This window comes from Oncorhynchus keta, chromosome 10, assembly GCF_023373465.1.
Source record: "Oncorhynchus keta strain PuntledgeMale-10-30-2019 chromosome 10, Oket_V2, whole genome shotgun sequence".
NCBI classification, from domain to species: Eukaryota; Metazoa; Chordata; class Actinopteri; order Salmoniformes; family Salmonidae; genus Oncorhynchus; species Oncorhynchus keta.
The window spans coordinates 34,604,398-34,628,308 of record NC_068430.1 but is presented as its reverse complement, the minus strand read 5'-3'; the positions used below and the strand labels follow the sequence as shown (position 1 = coordinate 34,628,308).

At 41.8% G+C, this 23,911-nt stretch overlaps 2 protein-coding genes and 1 long non-coding RNA gene across 16 annotated transcripts in view; all 3 read right to left on the bottom strand.

The window, feature by feature from the left end:
* Positions 1–736: 736 nt before the first annotated feature.
* On the bottom strand, positions 737–12,887 carry LOC118388576 (proliferation-associated protein 2G4-like). Its single transcript, XM_035777782.2, has 12 exons — positions 12,721–12,887; positions 9,784–9,912; positions 8,422–8,527; positions 6,415–6,484; positions 4,506–4,662; positions 3,813–3,891; positions 3,054–3,132; positions 2,783–2,916; positions 2,497–2,591; positions 2,276–2,403; positions 1,959–2,012; positions 737–1,863 (listed from the first exon to the last, which is right to left on the bottom strand). The coding sequence occupies exons 1-12, from the start codon at positions 12,803–12,805 to the stop codon at positions 1,798–1,800; spliced, it is 1,182 nt and encodes a 393-aa protein (XP_035633675.1). The 5' UTR covers positions 12,806–12,887; the 3' UTR covers positions 737–1,797.
* A 4,582-nt stretch (positions 12,888–17,469) lies between these two features.
* LOC118388575 (receptor tyrosine-protein kinase erbB-3-like) overlaps positions 17,470–23,911 on the bottom strand; it is a 36,774-nt gene continuing 30,332 nt past the window's right edge. For all 3 annotated transcript variants that reach the window (XM_052526923.1, XM_052526922.1, XM_052526924.1), the window contains 7 exons: positions 21,545–21,620; positions 21,270–21,416; positions 20,994–21,091; positions 20,586–20,771; positions 20,291–20,350; positions 19,874–20,144; positions 17,470–19,579 (listed from right to left, as the gene is read on the bottom strand). In XM_052526923.1, the coding sequence (XP_052382883.1) occupies positions 18,696–19,579; positions 19,874–20,144; positions 20,291–20,350; positions 20,586–20,771; positions 20,994–21,091; positions 21,270–21,416; positions 21,545–21,620 (1,722 nt within the window). In that variant the 3' untranslated portion in view covers positions 17,470–18,695. The remainder of the gene's footprint in view (positions 19,580–19,873; positions 20,145–20,290; positions 20,351–20,585; positions 20,772–20,993; positions 21,092–21,269; positions 21,417–21,544; positions 21,621–23,911) is intronic.
* LOC127932210 (uncharacterized) lies at positions 21,629–23,906 on the bottom strand. Of its 12 annotated transcripts, none has more exons than XR_008144539.1 (3): positions 23,111–23,906; positions 22,122–23,067; positions 21,629–21,992 (listed from the first exon to the last, which is right to left on the bottom strand). It is a non-coding gene; the product is annotated as an uncharacterized LOC127932210 (long non-coding RNA). The 12 variants fall into 12 exon arrangements; XR_008144541.1 differs by having other exon boundaries at positions 21,629–21,949; XR_008144544.1 differs by having other exon boundaries at positions 21,629–21,906.

Sequence of the window (23,911 nt, the reverse complement as noted above, 5' to 3'; positions counted from 1 at the left end):
TTGCTGTCCCCAGTCCTCCTGGCCATGCTGCTGCTCCAGTTTCAACTGTTCTGCCTGTGATTATTATTATTTGACCATGCTGGTCATTTATGAACATTTGAACATCTTGGCCATGTTCTGTTATAATCTCCACCCGGCACAGCCAGAAGAGGACTGGCCACCCCACATAGCCTGGTTCCACTCTAGGTTTCGGCCTTTCTAGGGAGTTTTTCCTAGCCACCGTGCTTCTACACCTGCATTGCTTGCTGTTTGGGGTTTTAGGCTGGGTTTCTGTACAGCACTTTGAGATATCAGCTGAGGTACGAAGGGCTATATAAATACATTTGATTTGGTCCTATTCTGTGAGCTTGTGTGACCTACCACTTTAACACTGATGCTCCTAGAGGTTTCCAATTCACAATGACATCACTTTGTTGACCGGTGCAGCTCGAGCAGGGCAGAAATTTGACAAACTGATTTGTTGGAAAGGTAGCATCCTATGACGGTGCCACATTGAAAGTCACTGAGCTCTTCAGTATGGCCATTCTTCTGCCAATGTTCGTCTATGAAGATTGTATCCACTAAATCCACTCATTTGAAGGGGTGTCATACTTTTGTATATATAGTGTACTCTTTGTGGCTGTGCAGTCTAAAGTAATCAGAAAGTATATATGTAATGTTGACTCATATCTGTGCAGATCAGATCATGACTCAATAGCTTTGTTGGAGCCTTCCAACAGAGAACAACATATTAAGACATATTAAAAGGTCATTTTATTTCATTAGGTACAAATAAGTATTGGATACTGGTTATGCTTTAAAAAGTACATCTCAACATGTACTACTGTTGTCAATTTAGCTTTTTGCTATTTAATGTCATGCTCTCACTTAGTTGAAAAACTGATTTGCATAAAATATGATTTCAAGCAGTTCTGAATGAAGATACTTTGTTTAAAAGCTACACTAAAATGTTTAATTTGGTTGATAAAAATGAGGTATTGTTGAAAATAAAAATCGATTTTTAAACTGAACTCCCCTACCAGGAAGGGGGGTGCCAGTAAGTATAGCAGGGTTTGTTCCCAGAATAGTAACTCTTCAGGTGTTGGTGCAAGAATTCTGTGCTTTAACCTTTCAATACTGTCATGTTTGAATAATTGTAACGCTTTAACCTGTGCTCTAACCTTTCAATTCTGTCATGTTTGAATATTTGTAACAAAATGATTCGAGGCCAAAAGATTGAGTTGCTAACTCAAGTCGCATTCATGTACAAGTGTGACTGGCACCCAACTATTATTTTCCAACAAATATCATCCAGTTAAAATTTAGTTAATCAAAACAAAACTTCTACTTTGTATACATTTTTTATTTAAAAAGTTTATAACACTTCACCTATAGATTGCAACATTTCTGAAGTCAGGTACATCACCTAATGATAAGGTGTAAAAACACAATGCTAGAAAAGGTTTTTTATCCATCATATTCCAAAAATGTGTTTCCCAAATCTCATACTCCAGTTAAGTATCAATGTAAAATAAACTCCATATATATGTGTTACAAGGGTGTGACTCTTATTCAGACTCCAGATTCAACTGAATGGCTACAAAAAAAATGTTTTTTTCCCCAACAGATTTGAGAGCATTCCCAACAGGCTCAACTCCAAATCTATCAGATGTATTCAATGGGCCAAATACTACAAAAGGGCATGAGGGTCAAAAAGAGCTAACAGTTGGGAAATATTTAGATTCACTTTCTAAGTTTGTTATATGGTGTGTGTGTGTGTGTGTGTGCGTGTCAGTGTGGCTGAAGACAGGTAGGCATCTACTCTGCAGCCTTGTTGCTCTCCTCGGTTGGCTGTCCAGTAGTGCTTTCCACAGTCTTGGAGGCCTAGGAGGGAGGAAGCAAGGCACCGATTAAGAATGGAGAGCGCAAACAGAATGTTTTGAATTAATTCGTTTTTTTACCATTGTCATATAAAATACCTTCTTTTTCTTCTTCTTCTGTGTTTTGCGACTGGCTGTGCTCTGTAGCAGAGTCTGGGGGAGAAAGAGGGATTGTTTGCTGTCAACCAAGAAATGTCTTCAAGGAAGAGAGCCACAACAGAGCTGCTAAGTGTGGAAATAGACTGGTCAAAACATCAGATGCCATCTCATACCCTTATGCAGTTACTTAGTAGGCTGTAGGCTCTGAGGTGCAAGTCCCTGTTCATTAATATAGTTATTCATGTAATATGAGCGGTGACGAGCCATTCAGGTTGCCTGGGGCCATGGGCTGGGATCCAGCTGGAAGCCCCATTTACCCTCAGTTCTGCATCCTGCACCTCGTGCTCTGACTTGTAGAGCTCTGGCTCAAATGGTCCGCTGGTGATTTTATGGGGGCCGTTGGCCATTAGCAGCACTGTGAACTTAAACTGGGCCACAAACTCTCCTGAGAAGCAAACAGAGATAAATGACACACATGGTTAGGAAAAAAATAAACAGTGCACAGGGGATAGGAAAAGAAAGATGCAGAGAGACTCACCCTCCTTCTCATTGAGCACACTGAAAGGCTGTAGCAACTCGTGTTTGGCACACTCCACCACGCCCAGGCGGGCTTTGGCCTCATCCTCAAATGCCCTGAAGAGAGGAGAGGAACAAGACACAACTGTTAGCTGAGGTCGTCTCCAATGCACAGTCAAAGCACCTGACTTACAGCATCAGAGAGATGGTTGATGAAAAAAAAGTCCACGACTTTAATGATAAGATTATGGTGTTGATGTGGTTGGTTATAACAAGTCTCTCTGACACTTCTAATGAGGACATCCTACCTGAGAGTGAAGGGCATGGCGTCGAAGCGTCGCTCCACATCGCTGAAGAACATGCGGGAGGTCTTCATCTTCAGCCCGTACTGCTTACTGGGGTCCCTCTTATAAATGGTGGTCCTCTGGCCTCCATCCCTGGCCTGGGCAGGGGACAGGAGCATAGAAACATCAGTATTGGACAGTCACATTTAGCCAGGTAAGAAATCAAAAGTAATATTGCCCTTTTCTATCCATGTTACCGCATGGGGGCATTGGGATCCCCCCCTCGCTCTCTCACCTTCCCTTCACCAGTGCTGATCAGCACATCAACAGCGTAGACCTCGTGCACCTCAAACTCTGCCTTCTCATGGTCCTTCCTGCAGATGGGCATCAACAGTAGCCAATCAGAGCAACTCACATCTTTCATTTATCATTCAGTCCTAGTGACTAGGGCTGTGGCGGTCATGGAATTTTGGATCGGCCAAATTACCGTTATAACTGTTCGAATAGCAAAAAAGACAACAACAAAAAACTTTCTCATGACTGTATGTGCTGCTCCAGACTGCATGTGGTCCTAGGCGTTGCCTTGGACTCAAATCAGAAACTGTGTTTACGACTGATGGATAGCTAGCTAGCTGGAGTTAGCTAGCCTAACTTGCTGACATTTCTTTGTGAAGTCAGAGTGTGTCCTGTTTTTGGTATTCCATTGGGTGCATGTTTTTCCATGATCGCTACAATACTGTACCTTGCTGAAACAAGGAGCAACAATGTTTCATCACGGTGTAAAGAGACCATGTTTGTACGGAAACTGACTCAACTGCACTTCTTGTCTTTTTGAATGCCCGGCCATTCTATCTTCAGTTCCACAACACAAAATTTAAAAACGGGCTAGTTTTGTCTCCTCTCGTCTCTTCTTATATCGGCTGTTAGATGTGAACCAGACTTACTTTCATACAAAACAAAAATATAAACGCAACATGCTGTCTGCCTTCGTGGTACTGCACTTCATCAAAACACTATTCTCTACATGTGTTCAAGTGCTTGGACGTTAATGTACCTTTGCTGGTCTGTGGGGTTCTGAATGATGGTTTTCTCTCCATCGATGATGTGTTGCTTCAGCTGATGAGATAACATACCTTAAACAGAAAGATACAAAGCCATTGCAACAGTTTTCTCCCCACATTTTACTGCAGTCACACAACAGTTAACTGCATAGACTGTTGGCTGACAATGTCTTGAAAATGATGCTTGTGTTGTGCATTGGTGGGGCCAGAAGCCATGCATTGTTATCATTCTGAAAGGTCAGATGGCTAGCAACAATTACAATAAGCTGCCATGTGGGGAATTTTAGGTGGCTCATTTCAGCTAGTTTTATCATGTTTTTGATAAAATGTCTTGTTGTGAGGCGTTTTGAGTGATTTCATGTCAATGCTAATATGACTAAAATACACGAGCTTGCTAACCAACAACTGTAACAATGTATTTGAGAGACAAGTGCTCATTGTGCAAATGCATTTGTTTTCAATAAACATTTGGAGACTAACTATAGTTTACATGTTTTCAACAATCTAAGCCAACCCAGTCTGTTTTGCCCCATAGTTGCGCAAGTATCGGTTTTGTTGCTAAACAACCAACTCGTCTATATGTAACCCGTCAGCTAAAACCGTTGATTCACTATCTTAGACCGATGAATCAGAGTCAACTCTCAGGGCAAAACTGACTTTCTGCCTCAACTAGTGAAGGCACTCACCCTCGATGGCTGTGCATTTGAATGACTGAGCGATCTTGTTCCAAGCATCTGTCACCTTTGAGTTCTGGTTGCCAGGCTTGACAAGGCGTAGGGCTGCCTCCGCACACAGATGAGCTGCCTTTATCACATCAGCTTTCTTCCCGGTCACTGGCGCCTCCTACATGTACACGGCAGAGGTAAGGTCAGGGCGCGACGTTTACCTTTTTTTTAAGGAGCACGTGTGCGCCTACACAAAGACATTTATGAACCAAATTGAAAATATTTGAGATATTAAAGCTAAAATCCTTACATTTTTACCAGCACACTGGTGGTCGCACAGTAAAAATATTTAGGGACACATGCCAGAACCCTGAAGGAGAGTTAATGTGGGTGATTTAAAGATATTTTCTGGAAGTTTTCTATAATTTCAGCCAGTAGTTTTGAAAGTAGTGCTCACGAGCCAAAACGGATCCCGAAAATTGTGTACAACGTCCTCACGTCATTGTTCTCAAGCCTCTGTAGCGTGTGCTCAAAGAGAGTAGAAACAACTGTGGTGTTCATGTGGCGTGCATGTTGGGCTTCACTCCAAAATTGGGGCTGTAATGAAAACACGAAGCAGACCAACTCTTTGGTCCTTTAAAAACCTGCTGTATATAAAATATTGTGTGCTATAGCTTGGAAAATAAATACATGTGCCTCTGGATGACAACATAATGTTTGTTTCCAGTTGGGCTGTTTTCCTTAAGAAGTTCCATCTGTTTCATGTTTTGTTTCCATGCCAGTATCGAGATACTGGTATCATCCCGGTACTACCAGCAACCCCATTGGACAATACTGGGCCTATCCTGATCCCGCCTCCCACTTTAACCTTGCAACCTCATTGGACATAATTTTACCTGCCAATTAAACATTGTCCGTCAGTTTGGTTGTTGCAGGCCAGTTCCCGACTTCCTGTAGTTGCACCCAAGGTCTCATAGTGATGTGATAATGTAATTTCATACAATGGAAAGTTATACGATGGCATCAACTCCTTGAAAGTTGTGTATTTATTATAAATAGCATTTGGCTACGTGATGAATAATGATCGCTGACAATGAACTGCAGTGTTGGATTATTATCCCATATCATGGAATAATACCTTTGTGAATGTTTATGACGACAAAAGTTGGACACATGGAATTATTTGAATTGGATATCCATTGATAACCGAAAGGTAGGTCGATATTTTATTGTCTAAAAAGTGGGTGAAAGCATGCATTTCTCGAGTGCATCAACATGCGTGTTGTGTCATGATTGGCCAATGGGACAAATTGATGGACGCGCACCTGGTAAAAACCTTACAGCCTATTGTGCAATATTTTACAAAATTCACCAGCGACACCATTTAGAAACTAAAGGTTGTCAGCACAGTGTTTGTGATCGGGTAGACAATTACCTTCTAATGTATTTGTGTGGCTACAGGGGCATCTTTAGCGCACAACATTATCTGGTTTGCAGAGAAATGCTTTGAAAGAAATTAAACTACTTAGGTCTAATAGATCTCACTTCTAATTCAGGAGGCTTTCTAACTTCTGATGCATGGAAGTTATCATGCATTGATGAATTCAATGTATTTTCGCTGTTATCAAAATAACTAATGGTAAACGCATGCAGCCACTCATCCCACTTGCTTCAGAGCGCACGTTCACTGCATGACAGGAATGAGCAAGTAGATCTCATGCACTAAATTATGGCAGGTTAGAATGTAAGGATTCTGTGCATCTTTCCACTGGGAGAGGACTGTAGATAATTTATTATGCATGTATGAGCCATACATTTATACGTCAGGTCCAAAACGGGAGGCAAAAAAAGGTAATTTTCTATTCTCCAGAATATATCTATTCAATGAGGGCTTAAGAAAACCAAGTCATTAGTTCATAACGGCACATACCTTGGTAGCTCCCACAACAAAGCTATGAGCCACATTTGAGATGAAGCCATCAACATGGACTCCAAGATCACTGCAGAAATAAAGGGGACAGAGATGGAGAGGATAAGAGAAAAGGAGAGATGGGAATGTTTAAGTTATGAAGGAAATAGAAGTTCATCAGACATTCAGAAATCGTTATGCCAGCCATGTAGTGGTGTAGCGATGTTATATGATGACCTGTTATATATTGTGTAATGTAAATGTCTTGATGTGTTTGGACCCCAGGAAGAGTAGCTGGGGAGGCCTAATAAAATACAAATACAAAACCAGTTGCTGATATCTATGACATTGTGTAAAAAGACATATAGATGAGACGATTAAATACATTTAGACAAGGACAACATGGCAGTCATGTTGTGCTTCCAAAGATCAAATGGGAAAAAGTTTACTGACAAAAAAGACAAGGTCAGAGATAAATTAAACAGTCTAATTTGTGTGATTATATTACGGTAAGTGTCGAGTGAGGATATGCTCCGAGGGTAAGTTGTTATTGGCTTGTTCACCTACAACCATACTGCAGGGGGGTCATAATGTCTTCCAAAGACAGCACCCATGACAATGAAATTGCTAGTGAAGGATACACCCAGCCTTTTGTTATAGTAATGAAAAATGACTTTTCAACAGATTCAGAGAATGGCACAGCCCTACAGTAATACAACACATTGGTTGGCATAACTATCTACACTGAACAAAAATATAAACACAACCATTTCAAAGTTTTTACTGAGAGTTCATATGACCAAATTGAAAAATTCATTAGGCCCTAATCTATGGATTTAACATGACTGGAAATACAGATATACACCGGTTGGTCACAGATTTCAACAACAAAAAAGGTAGGGTGTGAATAAGAACCAGTCAGTATCTGGTGTGACCACCATTTGCCTCATGCAGCGCAACACATTTCCTTCGAAAAGAGTTGATCAGGTTGTTGATTATGGCCCGTAGAATGTTGTCCCACTCCTCTTCAATGGCTGTGCCGAAGTCGCTGAATATTGGCAGGAACTGGAACACGCTGTTGTACACGTCAATCCAGAGCATCACAAACGTGCTCAATGGGTGATATGTCTGAGCATGTAGGCCATGGAAGAACTGGGACATTTTCAGCTTCTAGGAATTGTGTTCAGATCCTTGCAACATCAGGCTGTGCAGTATTATGCTGAAACATGAGGTGATTGCGACGGATAAATAGTAGTAACATTAAAAATTCTCTGGCAACAGCTCTGGTGGACATTCCTACAGTCAGCATGCCAATTGCACGCTCCCTCTAAACTTGAGACATCTGTGGCATTGTGTTGTGTGACAAAACTGCACATTTTAGAGAAGCCATTTATTGTCCCCAGCACAATGTGCACCTGTGTAATGATCATGCTGTTTAATCAGATTATTGATATGCCACACCTGTCAGGTGGATGGATTATCTTGGCAAAGGAGAAATGCTGACGAACAGGGATGTAAACAAATTTGTGCACAAGATTTGAGAGAAATAAGCGTTGTGTGTATGGAAAGGTTCTGGGATCTTCTATTTCAGCTCATTAAACCTGGGACCAACACTTTACTTGTTGGGTTTATATTTTTGTCCAGTATAGTTGGCTCTAACACTAACAATATTCCAGACAGTGAAATCCTTATATTGACAGAAGACAGAAAACAGGAACAGTCAACAGAGAGATGACAAAAGTGACAATCCAACAACTAAGATGAAAACGCTTGTTCAACTATACAATGGCAATAGTGACAATTAGACACCATTACCAGATGAACAAGGCTAGTAATCCAATCTTTACTTATCGTTTGCCATATAGACATACAGGCACACAAGACCTAACAAAGACGACAAGTCAACAGCCAAGGAGACCCCATCAGATGCATGAGAACACAGCAAAAAAAATGACAGACAACACATATTTGGGAGACTGAAGACACACAAAGTGAAGGGGTAACATTACTGTAGATTGAGGTTCATACATTTTGACCAGATCGCCATCTTTAAGTGTGTAGTCAGGGTCACTCTTCAGGGGAGAGAAGTGGCAAACACAGTTATTGACTGAGACGCTGGTGGGGAAGGCAATTCCTGGAAGAGGGAAGAGAGAACCACCAAATCTTCAATTGAAAATAATCTGCAGTGTTTATGAGACCTGACTGATGGCAAATAATGTCCCCCTTTTCAACCAATATCACTCCTCATAGTTCTGTCAACTCACTGACATATTCAATAACTCATCCCATGTTCAGGCCCATTGTGAATGTGTGGCATGTGTTTCTGATCTGGAGACAGTATGACAACATACTGTCCCCCTCACAAAAGAAGGCATGGCTTTGAACCATCTGCCCTATATAAACATTTATGGGAGATTGTTGGTCCTATCTTATGTCTCTTATAACTACATAGTAGGGGTGTGAACGTTTAAATGACATTGGGATAGTTAACGGTTATTAAAAAAACTACTACCAACAGGTCCCAATCAATCAAATGTACTCATAAATCCCTTCTTACATCAGCTGATATCTCAAAGTGCTGTACAGAAACCCTGCCTAAAACCCCAAACGGCAAGCAATGCAGGTTTAGAAGCACGGTGGCTAGGAAAAACTCCCTAGAAGGCCAGAACCTAGGAAGAAACCTAGAGAGGAACCAAGCTCTGAGGGGTGGCCAGTCCTCTTCTGGCTGTGTCGGGTGGAGATTATAACAGAACATGGCCAAGATGTTCAAATTTTCATAGATGACCAGCAGGGTCAAATAATAATAATCACAGTGGTTGTCGAGGGTACAACAGGTCAGCACCTCAGGAGTAAATGTCAGTTGGCTTTTCATAGCCGATCATCTACATCATTAAGGGAAAATAGAAATTAAACTAAGCAACAATTCTGTCATGTTAGTAGGATGGTGAAATTGTACAATGATTGCTCTGCGAGTACAAAGCGCGAGCTCTCAAACACCATACGTGGTGTTAACAGCAGATTGTTGGATGTCTATGAACACGCCATCATACGTCACTGCAACGAACCATCACATTAATGAAAAGTGGGACATGCACTGACAATTGAGCACATGGAGGAGAGGGACACAGCAGGGAACCTAAAACAGCATTAACTAGCAGTAAAGTGAGCGTCTTCTGTAAGTAGCAAGGACTGCGGTAGATTGAACTGTACTGCCCCCTAGCGGTTATACGCAGGATCATATCTGAATAGTAAAAGTAAAATATTTTTTATTTTCATTTAAACCTTTAAATGATTTTAAAAATTGCAGTTTAAACATTAAGAACAATTGTAACACCATTCCGCTTGCACTTCTCATCCAGCTTTTACCCCCCTTCCACCCCGGCCCTTTACCTTTCTTCAAGTCTTTCTCCTTCCTGAAGACCTTGCCAGTTTCTACCATGATGTGAGCGTCTCCCTTTTCACAGAGACTGAGCACAGACACCCCTGACTTGGCCGCCTCAATCACCATGCGCAGGGCCTCTAGGGAGAGCGAGAGGGCAGGGGAATAGGAGGTGGAGAGGTATGAGACATTTGAGAGGTGAAAAAGAGTGTAGTAGTGAGACCAAATATGTCATCATCACATTCAATCAGAACACGTGCGTCCCCTATTAATAAGACTATCCATCATGGCTGTATTATGTCATGATGAATCAGCTGCCATTTAACTGAGTTCAATGTTAGGGTATGAACCTTGACCCTGGGCCTGAGGTCAGTTTGAAGCCTGTCCATAGAGGAGTTAGGAGGAGTCTACCGTGTCCGGAATTTACTTCCCTGTTCATTAATTGCATTCAGGGTTCATTCAAACATAATTTAAATTAGTTTTTTACGATTGACAGTTACATCAGATTTCAATATTGTATACCCATTCGCTCTCCTTAAATATAGGTCATGTCATTTATTTGTTTGTCTCTGAATTGTTTAAATCAAACTTTTCTCTGCCAGCTCCTGATATCAGTGCATAAAAACTTGGAGGTATACTGAATTAGCCAGGTGCGCATGGGCGCATATTTCACACATGAAATAGAAGTCAGTTCTATTCGTGATAAAGATTGGGCTGCAAGTCCTGCCTCTCCTATCTCCTCATTGGTTTATAGAAGCAGATACCCACGTGCCATCTCCACATTGGTTATACCCATGTGGGTGATTGAAAGATGAACTTGTGTTGTTGGTTGTCGTGGTAACTATGAATGTTTGGATGCCAATCATCATATAATTTCAAGGAAGAAAAAGCCTGGAAGGAGGCGAGATGACTAGAAACGATTTGGTTGACCGTTTAAGGGTTTGGATTAATTGTCGAAGTAGAGGGCCATGTGCATTTCAGGTAAAATAACGTAATATTTATATCCCAGGACAAATTAGCTAGCAACAGCAAGCTAGCTAAATAGGACAAAGTAGCTAGCAAGTGCAAGCGAGCTAGCTAAATTTCCATAAATGTTTAATGCTTTTGACCTGTCCCCAAATGAATGTAATCGGTTCAGAGTTTGTTTTGATATTTTAACCTGCGTGTCATGATCGTGTTTGGTGTGTGTGGGGGGGATACATTTATTCACGATGGTGCACGAGTTTGGGTCCGCGTTAGCCCTTGGCAACGCAGATGCTCATTGGCGCGCGAGCAGTGTGGGTGCAATAATTGATCAATATAGATTTCTAAATTTTGCAACGCGAGCGGTGTAGTCATCCTATTAACCTTTTATTAAACTGACTATCGTATCTGTTGATTAAATCCGACTTACTATAATGAGTAATCCAGTAATGTCACAAGTTATGAGAAAACAGCAACTCTACAGAGCGCTAACACTACAATGAATGGCAAAATTACATCTGGATACAAATGGTCTGCAGAGCACCTCCTCCTGCCCAACACCGGCACCGACCTAGCTGTGTCATGTCTAGAAAGGAACCAGCTTCGTCAAATTAACATCAACAGTGGAATTTTGGGGCATTTTAGCTAATCTACCCAATTCTCCTAACATGCCAAGTTATTTTTTGTAATGTCAATTAAGGTGGCTCAACAAATCACAGCACAGATTGAAGGGTAAACTTCCCACTTTTACTTCTTGCTATGGTTACACTCAAAATGGCTGCCAGTCCACCCATTATGTCATCATTGACTTGAATGAAGAGCCCCGTCTACTCATTCTATTTATGTGTGTCATAAAGCTACTAAGGTCATGCAAACAAGCAATGTCAGCATTTTTGGCCCACTTGCTTTGGGTAGGAAATGAGCTGTCCATTTATAATACCTGTGAAAAAGTTGTCAGTGAGGCAGCTAGCGAGCCAAATCACGTGTAGTTGGAATAATATTTCCCTGTCAAGTTTAAGCCTTTCCTAGTAAAATTGTCTCAGTTGACTACAGCTAGGCAGAACAAACGTACACACATATATAGCCAGACCTATTTCACTTTACTTGGAACTCGCTACATTAGCTAGTTATGACTGCTAGTAAGGGACAATTCCATGACGACAGAATTATGCGGAGGCTAATTTTTCACTTTAAATGTATGCCAAACAAAAATCAATGATTGCAAAGTTAAACAAACCATACAATTCTATGCACAAGCCAGCATTTTTACAATTTCCACCGAATTTTACAAAAACAAATTTACTTTTAACAGTACAGATGCAAAGTTTGTTAACAGAATACTGGCACAAACAGCATAAACCATCATTCTGTTACAAAACTTTGCATTTGCATTGTTTGTCAAGTAAACGTATTTTTATAAACACTTTTGTTACATTTTTAAAAGTAATCTTTGTGCATTGAGTTTTTGTTTCTTGGTTTTTGTTTGACATAACTAACCAAATTTCCCCAAGGCCACTTCCTAGCTGTGTGGTTGACATGGAAACATAAATTCCGTTAACTACTGTAACTCCACAGTGAACTAAGATTATGACAATACAAAACAGAACGTTTGCTAGCGAACTACTTCTACCTAGCAAATACAATAATGGTTACTACTGTCTGGTGTGACTGTTGATAATTAATGTGTAGGTAACGTTTGCTAGTTAGCCATTATGTTCACGGTCCTTGACAAAATAACCGTTAACCATAGCTAGCTGGCTTACTGAATTTTGCTCACAAAATAACATCTTGAAGTCCGCTTGCTAGCACTAGACTGGGATACCAGGGCTAGGCCAATTTCCATTCCACGTTTCTAAACTGCGCCTACTATGTCAAAGCACATGGTTGTGTTGGTCTGTGCCTACACATCAGGCTGGTGTTGTACGAAAGGCCGCCAAGAGCAGGTCACCTCATTTAAATGCAAGTCACCCCGATCTGACACTTACGGTTGGCGATGTCTCCTCCCATTTTGTACTTGGTGACAACCAAGTCCTCAGCGATGGTCTGTTCTTGTTCTTCATTGTCAGACATCTTGACAGCGACTCTCTTGACAACACACCTCCTAATGTGTCGGCACCAAGACCGACACCTGTGTGAAGCTAGCCACAAATAGTGGAATTTGCGGTTCGACTACAAAATACAAGTCACCAATTGAAAGTGATAGTAACTGATACAAATAATGGAATCATGTCATATTTGGAGTAGATAATGCTAAACAAGTTTGGAAAGTTGTTTTATACATTTGAAAAAAGTCCATAATTGCTGAACAATGAATCAAATGGCCACCCGGACCATTTACATTGACCCCCCCCCCAAAACTTTGTTTTTACACTGTTGCTACTTGCTGTTTATTATCTATGCATTGTCACTTTACCCCTACCTACATGTAAAAACTAACTCGACTAACCTGTACCCTTGCACATTGACTCTGTACCTGTACCCCCTGTAAAACAGCCTCGTTATAGTTATTTTATTGTTTTACATTTATACATTTTTTTACTTTATTTTATTTAGTAAATATTTTATTTTTCTCTATTTCTTGAACTGCATTGTTGGTTAATGGCTCCTAACTAAGCATTTTATGGTAAGGTCTAAACCTGATGTATTCGGCACATGTGACAAATAAAATATGATTTGATTTGATAATTAGTCAATATATGCTAATATTTGTGAAACTCTTCACAGTTGTAATCTGTGGATGTCACCGAGTAGGCTGATACCCCATTTCAAAATCCGTAGGTAAGGCTATACATTGCAATATGAACATCAATACGCACAATAGGCTATCTAGTGAGGTGACCTCCCACAGTTAAATTTCCCAAATATTAGCAACAATGGTAATATTTGTGTAAACTCTTCACAGTTGTAATCTGTGGGTGTCACCGAGTAGGCTGATACCCCGATTCATGGACCGATGATCAATAGTTAAGGCTGTACAAAGGCAAACCCAGCCGCGAGCTGCCCAGTGACGTGGGCCTACCAGACGAGCCAAATGCCTTTTATGCTCACTTCGAGGCAAACAACACTAAAGCATGCAAGAGAGCACCAGCTGTTCCGTATGACTGTGTGATCACGCTCTCCATAGCCGATGTGAGCAAGAACTTTATGCAGGACAACGTTCGCAAGGCCGCAGGGCCAGATGTATTACCAGGATGTGTATTTAGAGCATGCGCGGACCGCATATATATATATATATATATATATATATATGCATCCTGTCGGGCTGTATCACCGCCTGGTACGGCAACTGCTCCGCCCACAACCGTAAGGCTCTCCAGAGGGTAGTGAGGTCTGCACAACGCATCACTGGGGGCAAACTACCTGCCCTCCAGGAAACCTACACCACCCGATGTCACAGGAAGGCCATAAAGATCATCAAGGACAACAACCACCCGAGCCACTGCCTGTTCACCCCGCTATCATCCAGAAGGCGAGGTCAGTACAGGTGCATCAAAGCTGGGACCGAGAGACTGAAAAACAGCTTCTATCTCAAGGCCATCAGACTGTTAAACAGCCACCACTAACATTGAGTGGATGCTGCCAACACACTGACTCAACTCCAGCCACTTTAATAATGGGAATTGATGGGAAATGATGTAAAATATATCACTAGCCACTTTAAACAATGCTACCTAATATAATGTTTACATACCCTACATTATTCATCTCATATGTATATGTATATACTGTACTCTATATCATCTACTGCATCTTTATGTAATACATGTATCACTAGCCACTTTAACTATGCCACTTTGTTTACATACTCATCTCATATGTATATACTGCACTCAATACCAACTACTGTATCTTGCCTATGCCGCTCTGTACCATCACTCACTCATATATCTTTATGTACATATTCTTATCCCCTTACACTTGTCTATAAGGTAGTAGTTTTGGAATTGTTAGCTAGATTACTTGTTGGTTATTACTGCATTGTCGGAACTAGAAGCACAAGCATTTCGCTACACTCGCATTAACATCTGCTAACCATGTGTATGTGACAAATAAAATTTGATTTGATTTGAGTGTTCAACACCATAGTGCCCACAAAGTTCACCACTAAGCTAAGGACTCTGGGACTAAACACCTCCCTCTGCAACTGGATCCCGGACTTCCTGAATTGCCTCCCACAGGTGGTAAGGGCAGGCAACAGCACATCTGCCACTGATCCTCAACACGGGGGCCCCTCAAGGGTGTGTGCTTAGTCCCCTCCTGTACTCCCTGTTCATCCACGACTGCGTGGCCAAGCATGATTCCAGCACCATCATTAAGTTTGCTGACGACACAACAGTGGTAGGCCTGATCACTGACAACGATAACACAGCCTATAGGGAGGAGGTCAGAGACCTGGCAGTGAGGTGTCAGAACAACAACCTCTCCATCAACGTGAGCAAGACAAAGGAGCTGATCGTGGACTACAGGAAAAGGAGGCCGAACACACCCCCATTCACATTGACGGAGCTGTAGTGGAGCGGGTTGAGAATTTCAAATTCGTTGGTGTCCACGTTCTCTCTGCTACCACACGGCAAGCGGTACCAGAGCGCCAAGTCTAGATCCAAAATGCTCCTTAACAGCTTCTACCCCCAAGCAATAAAACTGCTGAACAATTGATCAAATGGCCACCCGGATTATTTTAACTACTGCTATTCGCTGTTTATTATCTATGCATAATCACTTATGCTCCTACCTACATGTACAAATGACCTCGACTAACCTGTACCCCCGGCACATTGACTCGGTACCGGTACCCCCTGTTTATAGTCTCGTTATTGTTATTTTTATTGTGTTACTTTTTATTTTATTTTTTACTTTAGTTCATTTAGTATATATTTTCTTGAGCTGCATTGTTGGTTAAGGGCTTATAAGTAAGCATTTCACATTAAGGTCCCCACCTCTTGTATTCGGCGCATGTGACAAATCAAATTTGAGTATGCCACCAATGCAATTCCAATACATCCACTGATTTTTACTTTTTTTGTGTCAAATGAATAAATAATTGTCTTTTGGTGAATTTATATAATTACATTCCGACCTTGTTTACTGTTATCTAGTCCAAATATGGAAAGATTCCACTATTTATTTCTGTTTAAATTACTTTCATTGGGGAACTTTTATTTTGAAGCCAAACCGTCAAGTCCACAATTGTGGTTAATCCTTATTGTGGCTAGCTTCACACAGGTACCGCCACTACCAAGCCAGAGATACTTATTAGGAGATGGTAAACTCGTTCAAGACGTCAATGAATTGCGCGGTGCATTCTGGGCGATTATGGGACAAGGAGAGCTCTCCTTCAAGGTTTGAATGGGAGTCAATTTGACGCTGGCTCAAAAACCCAACATAAGCATGAATTTCGTCAACAAGAAGTGCAACATTACCAATATTTTCAAAGATGTGAGGTAAATAACTTGCTCTCTGTAATATTGTATAGCTTTGGAATCGTGAGATTACGTACTTTCGATGAAAATAGGCACGTTTCTCCACTCATACCCTGACTTTGAGAAGGGATAACGTGAACGCGATTGGTCGACAGTCTGCTGGGTGGGGCGTTGTACATTATCCATTCATTGCCCAATGTGATTCCTATCTCCTCCTTTCTGTAATATCAGTTCAATTTAAGGGGTTTTATTGTCATGGGAAACATATGTTAACATTGCCAAAGCAAGTAAAATAAACAAGTGAAATAAACAGTAAACAAAAGTGAAAAACAGTATGTACAGTAAACATTACAATTACAAAAGTTCCAAAAGAAAAAATACTATCTCTGACCAAGCTCCACTTCATGTAGCTGCTCAAGCCCCTGATTCTCCAATCTCCTCCTATGTTCTTGCTACGTAAGAAAAAACGTCACAACCAAATAGGGCTTTATGGTCTAAATCAGGGATGGGCAACTTGATCGGAATGGGGGTTAAAAATAATCTGAACTCATGAGGGGCCACAGTTGCTTGCGGGTCTGTGTACACACTTTGTTACATCTGCTGTTGTAAAAAGGGCTCTATAAATACATTTGGTTGATAGAAATAGGCAGGGTTTATGATCCTTGGGACATTGCTACCCTAAACCCTAAAGCACTTTTCACACAGCCAGCGGAATATCGTTGAGTTACGACTTGATAACTTGTAGAAAATGATCCAGTTTCCCACCTGGGAAGTTTCGGAATAAACCAGTATGAAGGTCCACGCAAAATAACGTAAGTTCATTTTAATGAAGAGGCTCCAAGTTTCCATTAGCATGTGAACACGGTGTTAGATCAGCATCTTTGATTTCGTTGCGCCTCCACCAAAGGCTGTAGGGACAGCCGCATCAAGGTGCCATCCCACTTCTGACACCAATGTGTACATTCTGGCCTGGGTCGCATCCTTATCGGGACTCAATCTACAATCCCTGTCAGTCCAACACCTTAACCGTTATGCACAGAGAATAACTTGACAAGGACACTAATTGTTGTACTAACGTCACTATAAATGTGGTTCCTGGGATGTTGTTTCAGGTGTTGAGCTCTGGTAATATGCTCAGCCCAACTGGAATAACGACAACATGGAATGTGCCTATTCATTTCTCACTTACCCCAATGAATGGGACTGTGTAACAAGTGAACAGCAAGACACCACAGAAATGAATTAAACATCTGTTATCAACAAACAGATTGTGAATTATGCGCATTCTCACTAATTAATGACAACAATCACATACATTCTTCAAAGAGTTTTATTATGTAGAAAATACTCAATATCACTTAATGTTACATTAACATTTTCAAAACATGAAAATACCATAGAAAAATAACATTGTACAAAACCATTTTTTTGTTCTTATAAGTAAAAACATATACAAAGCTTATAATCGGGCCATTTCTATTAGTGCTTCACACACTCACAGTGCCTTACACTTATAATACAGTATCATATTTCAAAGAAAGGAAAAACATCCCAAAGCCTATGTTATTATGGCTAAAAAAGCATGATCAATGTAAACCTGTAACAGACACATTAATGGCTGAACTTCCTGATTTGGCTTCTTTTTCGGCTTGGTCATTAAGAAATGCAGCGGCCATGACTGAAGCCAAACAAGAGTTGTCTTGTAAGGTGGTTTAATGTGGGTGTCTCGTGTGTGTGTTCATATGTGGCAAGCTTTTGTACATTCACTCTACCAAAACAGTACATAGTTACAGTAACTCACCCTTCTAGATATCTTGAAACCAGGTTTTGTGTCTTAAAGTTGCCTAAGATAGGTAGTGCTAGCCAATTGTTTTTTTCCAGTTAGCTTCTGCAGGCTAGTATGTGACCGTGGCAAAGTAGATTTTTCATGTTGAACATCTTTTAATTGTCTCATTAAATGCTTTCAATATTTGTTTATGAATTTCTACAATTTATAGTTTGTATTAGGTTAAGTCATTTAAATTTGTAACTATTGATATTTAAAAAATATTGTCCCATGTACCATTTACTGATTGTCCATCTAGCCCCATAGCTATCGAGCCCCATGGGTATCGAATGTCAAATCAAATTGACTACGGGCATTACAACCTCCAAATTGATGACTGCTTGGTGGGCAGGTTTGAAATAAACCCAAACCCAGGAAAACTATTACGGTACCGTTTATTCCGTGACATAAAATGTTTTCCTCTGTAATGAACGAGACTGACTTTATGATTTACACTTTGTTTTGACACTAGAATGCATGTTTCTGACTCATTGATGCCACATAGAACATTTTTAAAACAAGAAGTAGCTTTTTAGTGTCAGTTGCTCTTTAAAATACAAAAATGGCACACAGAGATATGTCTTAAATATTTTTGATATTTGGATGGCTCTGGATTGGTTTCTCCCCTCTCCTGGTCCTTCATTGAATTCAATGGACATGGAAAAGCTACAGAGGCAGCTATCCCCTTCAGGTTTGATGAAGGAGGTCCACTTCCCTACGTGCTCACAGCATTAGGCTTCAGGAACAACCTGCTCTGCCAGTAGTCTGGATTGTCAAATGAGCGATCTCCGCCACCAGGCTCCCCCACCCCTACCCCTGCACGCACTTTTACAAATGCCCCCATCCCTGTGTGCTGACCCCCCATGCCCCCCACTACACCCTCACCTTCTCCCTGCAAATTCTCATACTCCACTGGGTCCCCAGCTCCAAGGGCAGCCAGGGAATCCATGTCCTCGTACTCATCCACCTCTCCCTCTCCTCCTCTCTGCATCCTCAGCCCCTCCCTGCTTCGCAGAGCCTGCCGCAGCTTGGGTTGCCTGTTAGTGTAATGATAGTCGTCCTCTTCTACGTATTCATCGTCCTCTTCCTCCACCTCTCTCTCGTCTCTCATCCGCTGTTTGGGCATAGCTCCAGGATGAGGGACAACTCGTGTTGGGGGATCGTCTGGTCTTTCACTGGCCTCTGGTCCAACACTTCGAATGTCCATGTACTCATATTCAACGTCACCAGAGCCCCTTTCCTCCATTTTGTCTGAATCAGAGTTGAGGGTAGGGAATTCATAGTCCTGGTGTTCTTCATTATTGGTTTGGCCTCCCCTGTTCTCCCCAGCTGATGTCCTGTGCCCCGTGCACTCTGTATACTCTGTGTCCAGGGATGGCAGAGAAGAGCGTTGCCTCTTGTTCATCTGCAACCAATGGCCATCTTTGGAGTGGCCAGGCTGCTGCCTGGGGGAGAGAGTCATCATGAACGCCTGTTTGTTCATGTACTCATATTCTTCACAGGAACTGTCATTGTCCTCCGAGGGTCCTGACGGGTATGAGGGGACCTTGGACGTCCTCCCGTGAGGAAGGGTGACCCGTGAGCTAGACAGTAGCGTATCTGTGGAGAACAGTGACAAGGGAAAGAGGAATGAGTAAGGTGATCCAGAGATCTGAAATGATCTGAGTAATTAACACTGACACTTTCAGTTGTAACAATGACCATGCAACCATTCACAAACAAAAACATGTGACTCTATTTATGGCTTAAAGAAAATCTAAAAATGCAATATGTTCAATAGAAACACAAAGGTATATGTTCCTATACACATGTTCCTATACACATGTTCCTATACACATGTTCCTATACATATTGTGTGGTATGTTTGTTTTCGTGATCCATCTATGTTATCACCTCTCTCTGGACTGTCACCCAGTCCGGGGAGCACGTATCCGTTTTGGTCCTCCTCCCCCTCTGTGTCAGGGGAGGGGGTCTCAGACAGCACCCCTGACATGCTGTCCCTCTGGGACATGTAGGCACTGTCCTCCCGATGCCGCTTCCTCTGCAGGCTGCCAGCCAAGTCCTCGCTCATCTCCAGCTCCACCAACGTGCCCCGCCCCTCGGAGCTCTCTGACACAGTGCGGGCCGAGTTGAGGCGAGAGCGAGATGCTGGGGACCACACCATCTATATAGAGGAACAGGGGGTATAATGTCAAATGAGTGATCAACCCTATAGGATTGATAGGCTGGAAGACTTTCAATAATACATGTGTTAGCATGTAAACGTTTTCAGTAGGTTTTCATGTATCTTTTTCATCTCCAGTGATTGACCTGAGAGTTATCCAGTCCTGGGGTCATGGGCAGGTATCCAGCCTGACTGCTGTGAACACCCTGAGGGGAATACAGGAATGGGACAGGACGGGGTGGGAGTTAGAAAAACAACTTGGTGAACAAAAGGTTGTTTCGATCTGCCCATGTTATATATTGACGACCTGACCAGGACTATAGGCTATAACTTGGATTTTCCTGGTCAGGTCACATGGTCTGAAAAAACTCCTGGCCCCATACAGTTTAAAATGTATGCATCGTGTATGCATCGGGAGAGATGCCTTATATGAGCCCTCACCCTGTGGCTTTCCATTCGTGAGAGTCGAGAAAGACTCCTGGCCTGTGACAGATAGAGAGGAGGTGTGGCCATGCCGTCCCCTAGCCTCTCCTCATCCTGGTCCTCCAGCCCCGCTTCCATGTGATCCAACTCTGTAACTCTGTGGTGAGAATCGTCTGAGGGAGAGTCAGACGGGCTGCAGTCCCCCTGGTGAACAGAGGAAGATAAAGAAATAAACTTCAATCATCATCATCACTAACAACATTATTATTATCCTGATGAGCTGACATTTGGTGTGGATGAACAAGAGTGTGACTCAGGCAAAGAGCACAGTCTTAGGACTGTATTGATTGGCATTCTTAGCCAAAACACATTCTTAGCAAACATTGATTTATATGGCTGTCTCCCAGGTGTGGCATTCTATCTTACCTTGATCACAAGGTACCGAGGCGGGTCTCTGGCCATTCTGGTAAACTCATTGGCCAGTTCCTTGAAGGTGGGACGGACATTCTCGTCAATCATCCAGCCTGTAAATGATGATAATGCCACATGAGTCCCATTTGAAAATATTTTCAGTTGTTTGAACATTCTTTATATACACTGTACTTTCATAGCAAAACAAATGATTACAATGCAACGTACTCTAACACATTTCACACAGATCTGACAGGTATTGAGGGAGAAGGAGAGAGGGTCGGCACTCACACTTGACCATGACCATGTAAACATCTATGGTACAGATGTGTGGCTGGGAGAGACGTTCGCCCTTCTCCAGCAGGTCAGGCACTTCCTGTGGACGCATCGTTGAGTAGGGCTCCGCCCCGTATGACATCATCTCCCACACTGTCACTCCTGCAAGATGGAGTAATATAATTGACATTCTAAAATCCTGGTAACTCAACATACACATATGTACTTTCAAGTTACCGTTGATATAAAAGTCTATAAAAAGCACATGAAACATACACACAGTGACTCACCATAGCTCCAGACATCACTTTGATGTGTGTATCTGCGGAACAAGATGCTCTCCAGAGCCATCCATTTGATAGGCGTCTGTGGTGAGAGAGACAAGACAGGGAACTATGTCACCATGAGTTGCACCCAGTTCAAAGCCCGTGGCCACTGGGAAAAAACACCTATTAGGTAAGTGTTCATGTCAACAATACAAAACACATAGAGAAACAGACCATGTATCTAGTCAACATCTCACCTAACAGAAAATACACAGGCCACGTATCTAGTCAACATCTCACCTAACAGAAAATACACAGGCCACGTATCTAGTCAACATCTCACCTAACAGAAAATACACAGGCCACGTATCTAGTCAACATCTCACCTAACAGAAAATACACAGGCCACGTATCTAGTCAACATCTCACCTAACAGAAAATACACAGGCCACGTATCTAGTCAACATCTCACCTAACAGAAAATACACAGGCCACGTATCTAGTCAACATCTCACCTAACAGAAAATACACAGACCACGTATCTAGTCAACATCTCACCTAACAGAAAATACACAGAACACGCATCTAGTCAACATCTCACCTAACAGAAAATACACAGACCACGTATCTAGTCAACATCTCACCTAACAGAAAATACACAGGCCACGTATCTAGTCAACATCTCACCTAACAGAAAATACACAGGCCACGTATCTAGTCAACATCTCACCTAACAGAAAATACACAGGCCACGTATCTAGTCAACATCTCACCTAACAGAAAATACACAGACCACGTATCTAGTCAACATCTCACCTAACAGAAAATACACAGAACACGCATCTAGTCAACATCTCACCTAACAGAAAATACACAGACCACGTATCTAGTCAACATCTCACCTAACAGAAAATACACAGGCCACGTATCTAGTCAACATCTCACCTAACAGAAAATACACAGGCCACGTATCTAGTCAACATCTCACCTAACAGAAAATACACAGACCACGTATCTAGTCAACATCTCACCTAACAGAAAATACACAGGCCACGTATCTAGTCAACATCTCACCTAACAGAAAATACACAGGCCACGTATCTAGTCAACATCTCACCTAACAGAAAATACACAGGCCACGTATCTAGTCAACATCTCACCTAACAGAAAATACACAGGCCACGTATCTAGTCAACATCTCACCTAACAGAAAATACACAGGCCACGTATCTAGTCAACATCTCACCTAACAGAAAATACACAGGCCACGTATCTAGTCAACATCTCACCTAACAGAAAATACACAGGCCACGTATCTAGTCAACATCTCACCTAACAGAAAATACACAGGCCACGTATCTAGTCAACATCTCACCTAACAGAAAATACACAGGCCACGTATCTAGTCAACATCTCACCTAACAGAAAATACACAGGCCACGTATCTAGTCAACATCTCACCTAACAGAAAATACACAGGCCACGTATCTAGTCAACATCTCACCTAACAGAAAATACACAGGCCACGTATCTAGTCAACATCTCACCTAACAGACAATACACAGGCCACGTATCTAGTCAACATCTCACCTAACAGAAAATACACAGGCCACGTATCTAGTCAACATCTCACCTAACAGAAAATACACAGGCCACGTATCTAGTCAACATCTCACCTAACAGAAAATACACAGGCCACGTATCTAGTCAACATCTCACCTAACAGAAAATACACAGACCACGTATCTAGTCAACATCTCACCTAACAGAAAATACACAGGCCACGTATCTAGTCAACATCTCACCTAACAGAAAATACACAGGCCACGTATCTAGTCAACATCTCACCTAACAGAAAATACACAGGCCACGTATCTAGTCAACATCTCACCTAACAGAAAATACACAGACCACGTATCTAGTCAACATCTCACCTAACAGAAAATACACAGAACACGCATCTAGTCAACATCTCACCTAACAGAAAATACACAGGCCACGTATCTAGTCAACATCTCATCTAACAGAAAATACACAGACCACGTATCTAGTCAACATCTCACCTAACAGAAAATACACAGGCCACGTATCTAGTCAACATCTCACCTAACAGAAAATACACAGGCCACGTATCTAGTCAACATCTCACCTAACAGAAAATACACAGGCCACGTATCTAGTCAACATCTCACCTAACAGAAAATACACAGACCACGTATCTAGTCAACATCTCACCTAACAGAAAATACACAGGCCACGTATCTAGTCAACATCTCATCTAACAGAAAAGAAACAGGATGGCTTTTCCAGAAGAAGATAAAGATAAATAGTAGGCTGAGACATTGTCCACGAGTTATTCCGGACTATGGGACTACTACCAAGAAGCCAACA

Excerpts from the sequence above, each read along its gene's own strand:
- LOC118388576 (XM_035777782.2), bottom strand. The coding sequence starts at position 12,805 with ATGTCTGACAATGAAGAACAAGAACAGACCATCGCTGAGGACTTGGTT. Across the intron at positions 3,133-3,812 it reads AACCCCACAGACCAGCAAAG|GAAGGACCATGAGAAGGCAG; the intron begins GTACATTAACGT and ends GCCCATCTGCAG. Across the intron at positions 2,404-2,496 it reads TGTGCTCAATGAGAAGGAGG|GAGAGTTTGTGGCCCAGTTT; the intron begins GTGAGTCTCTCT and ends TTTGCTTCTCAG.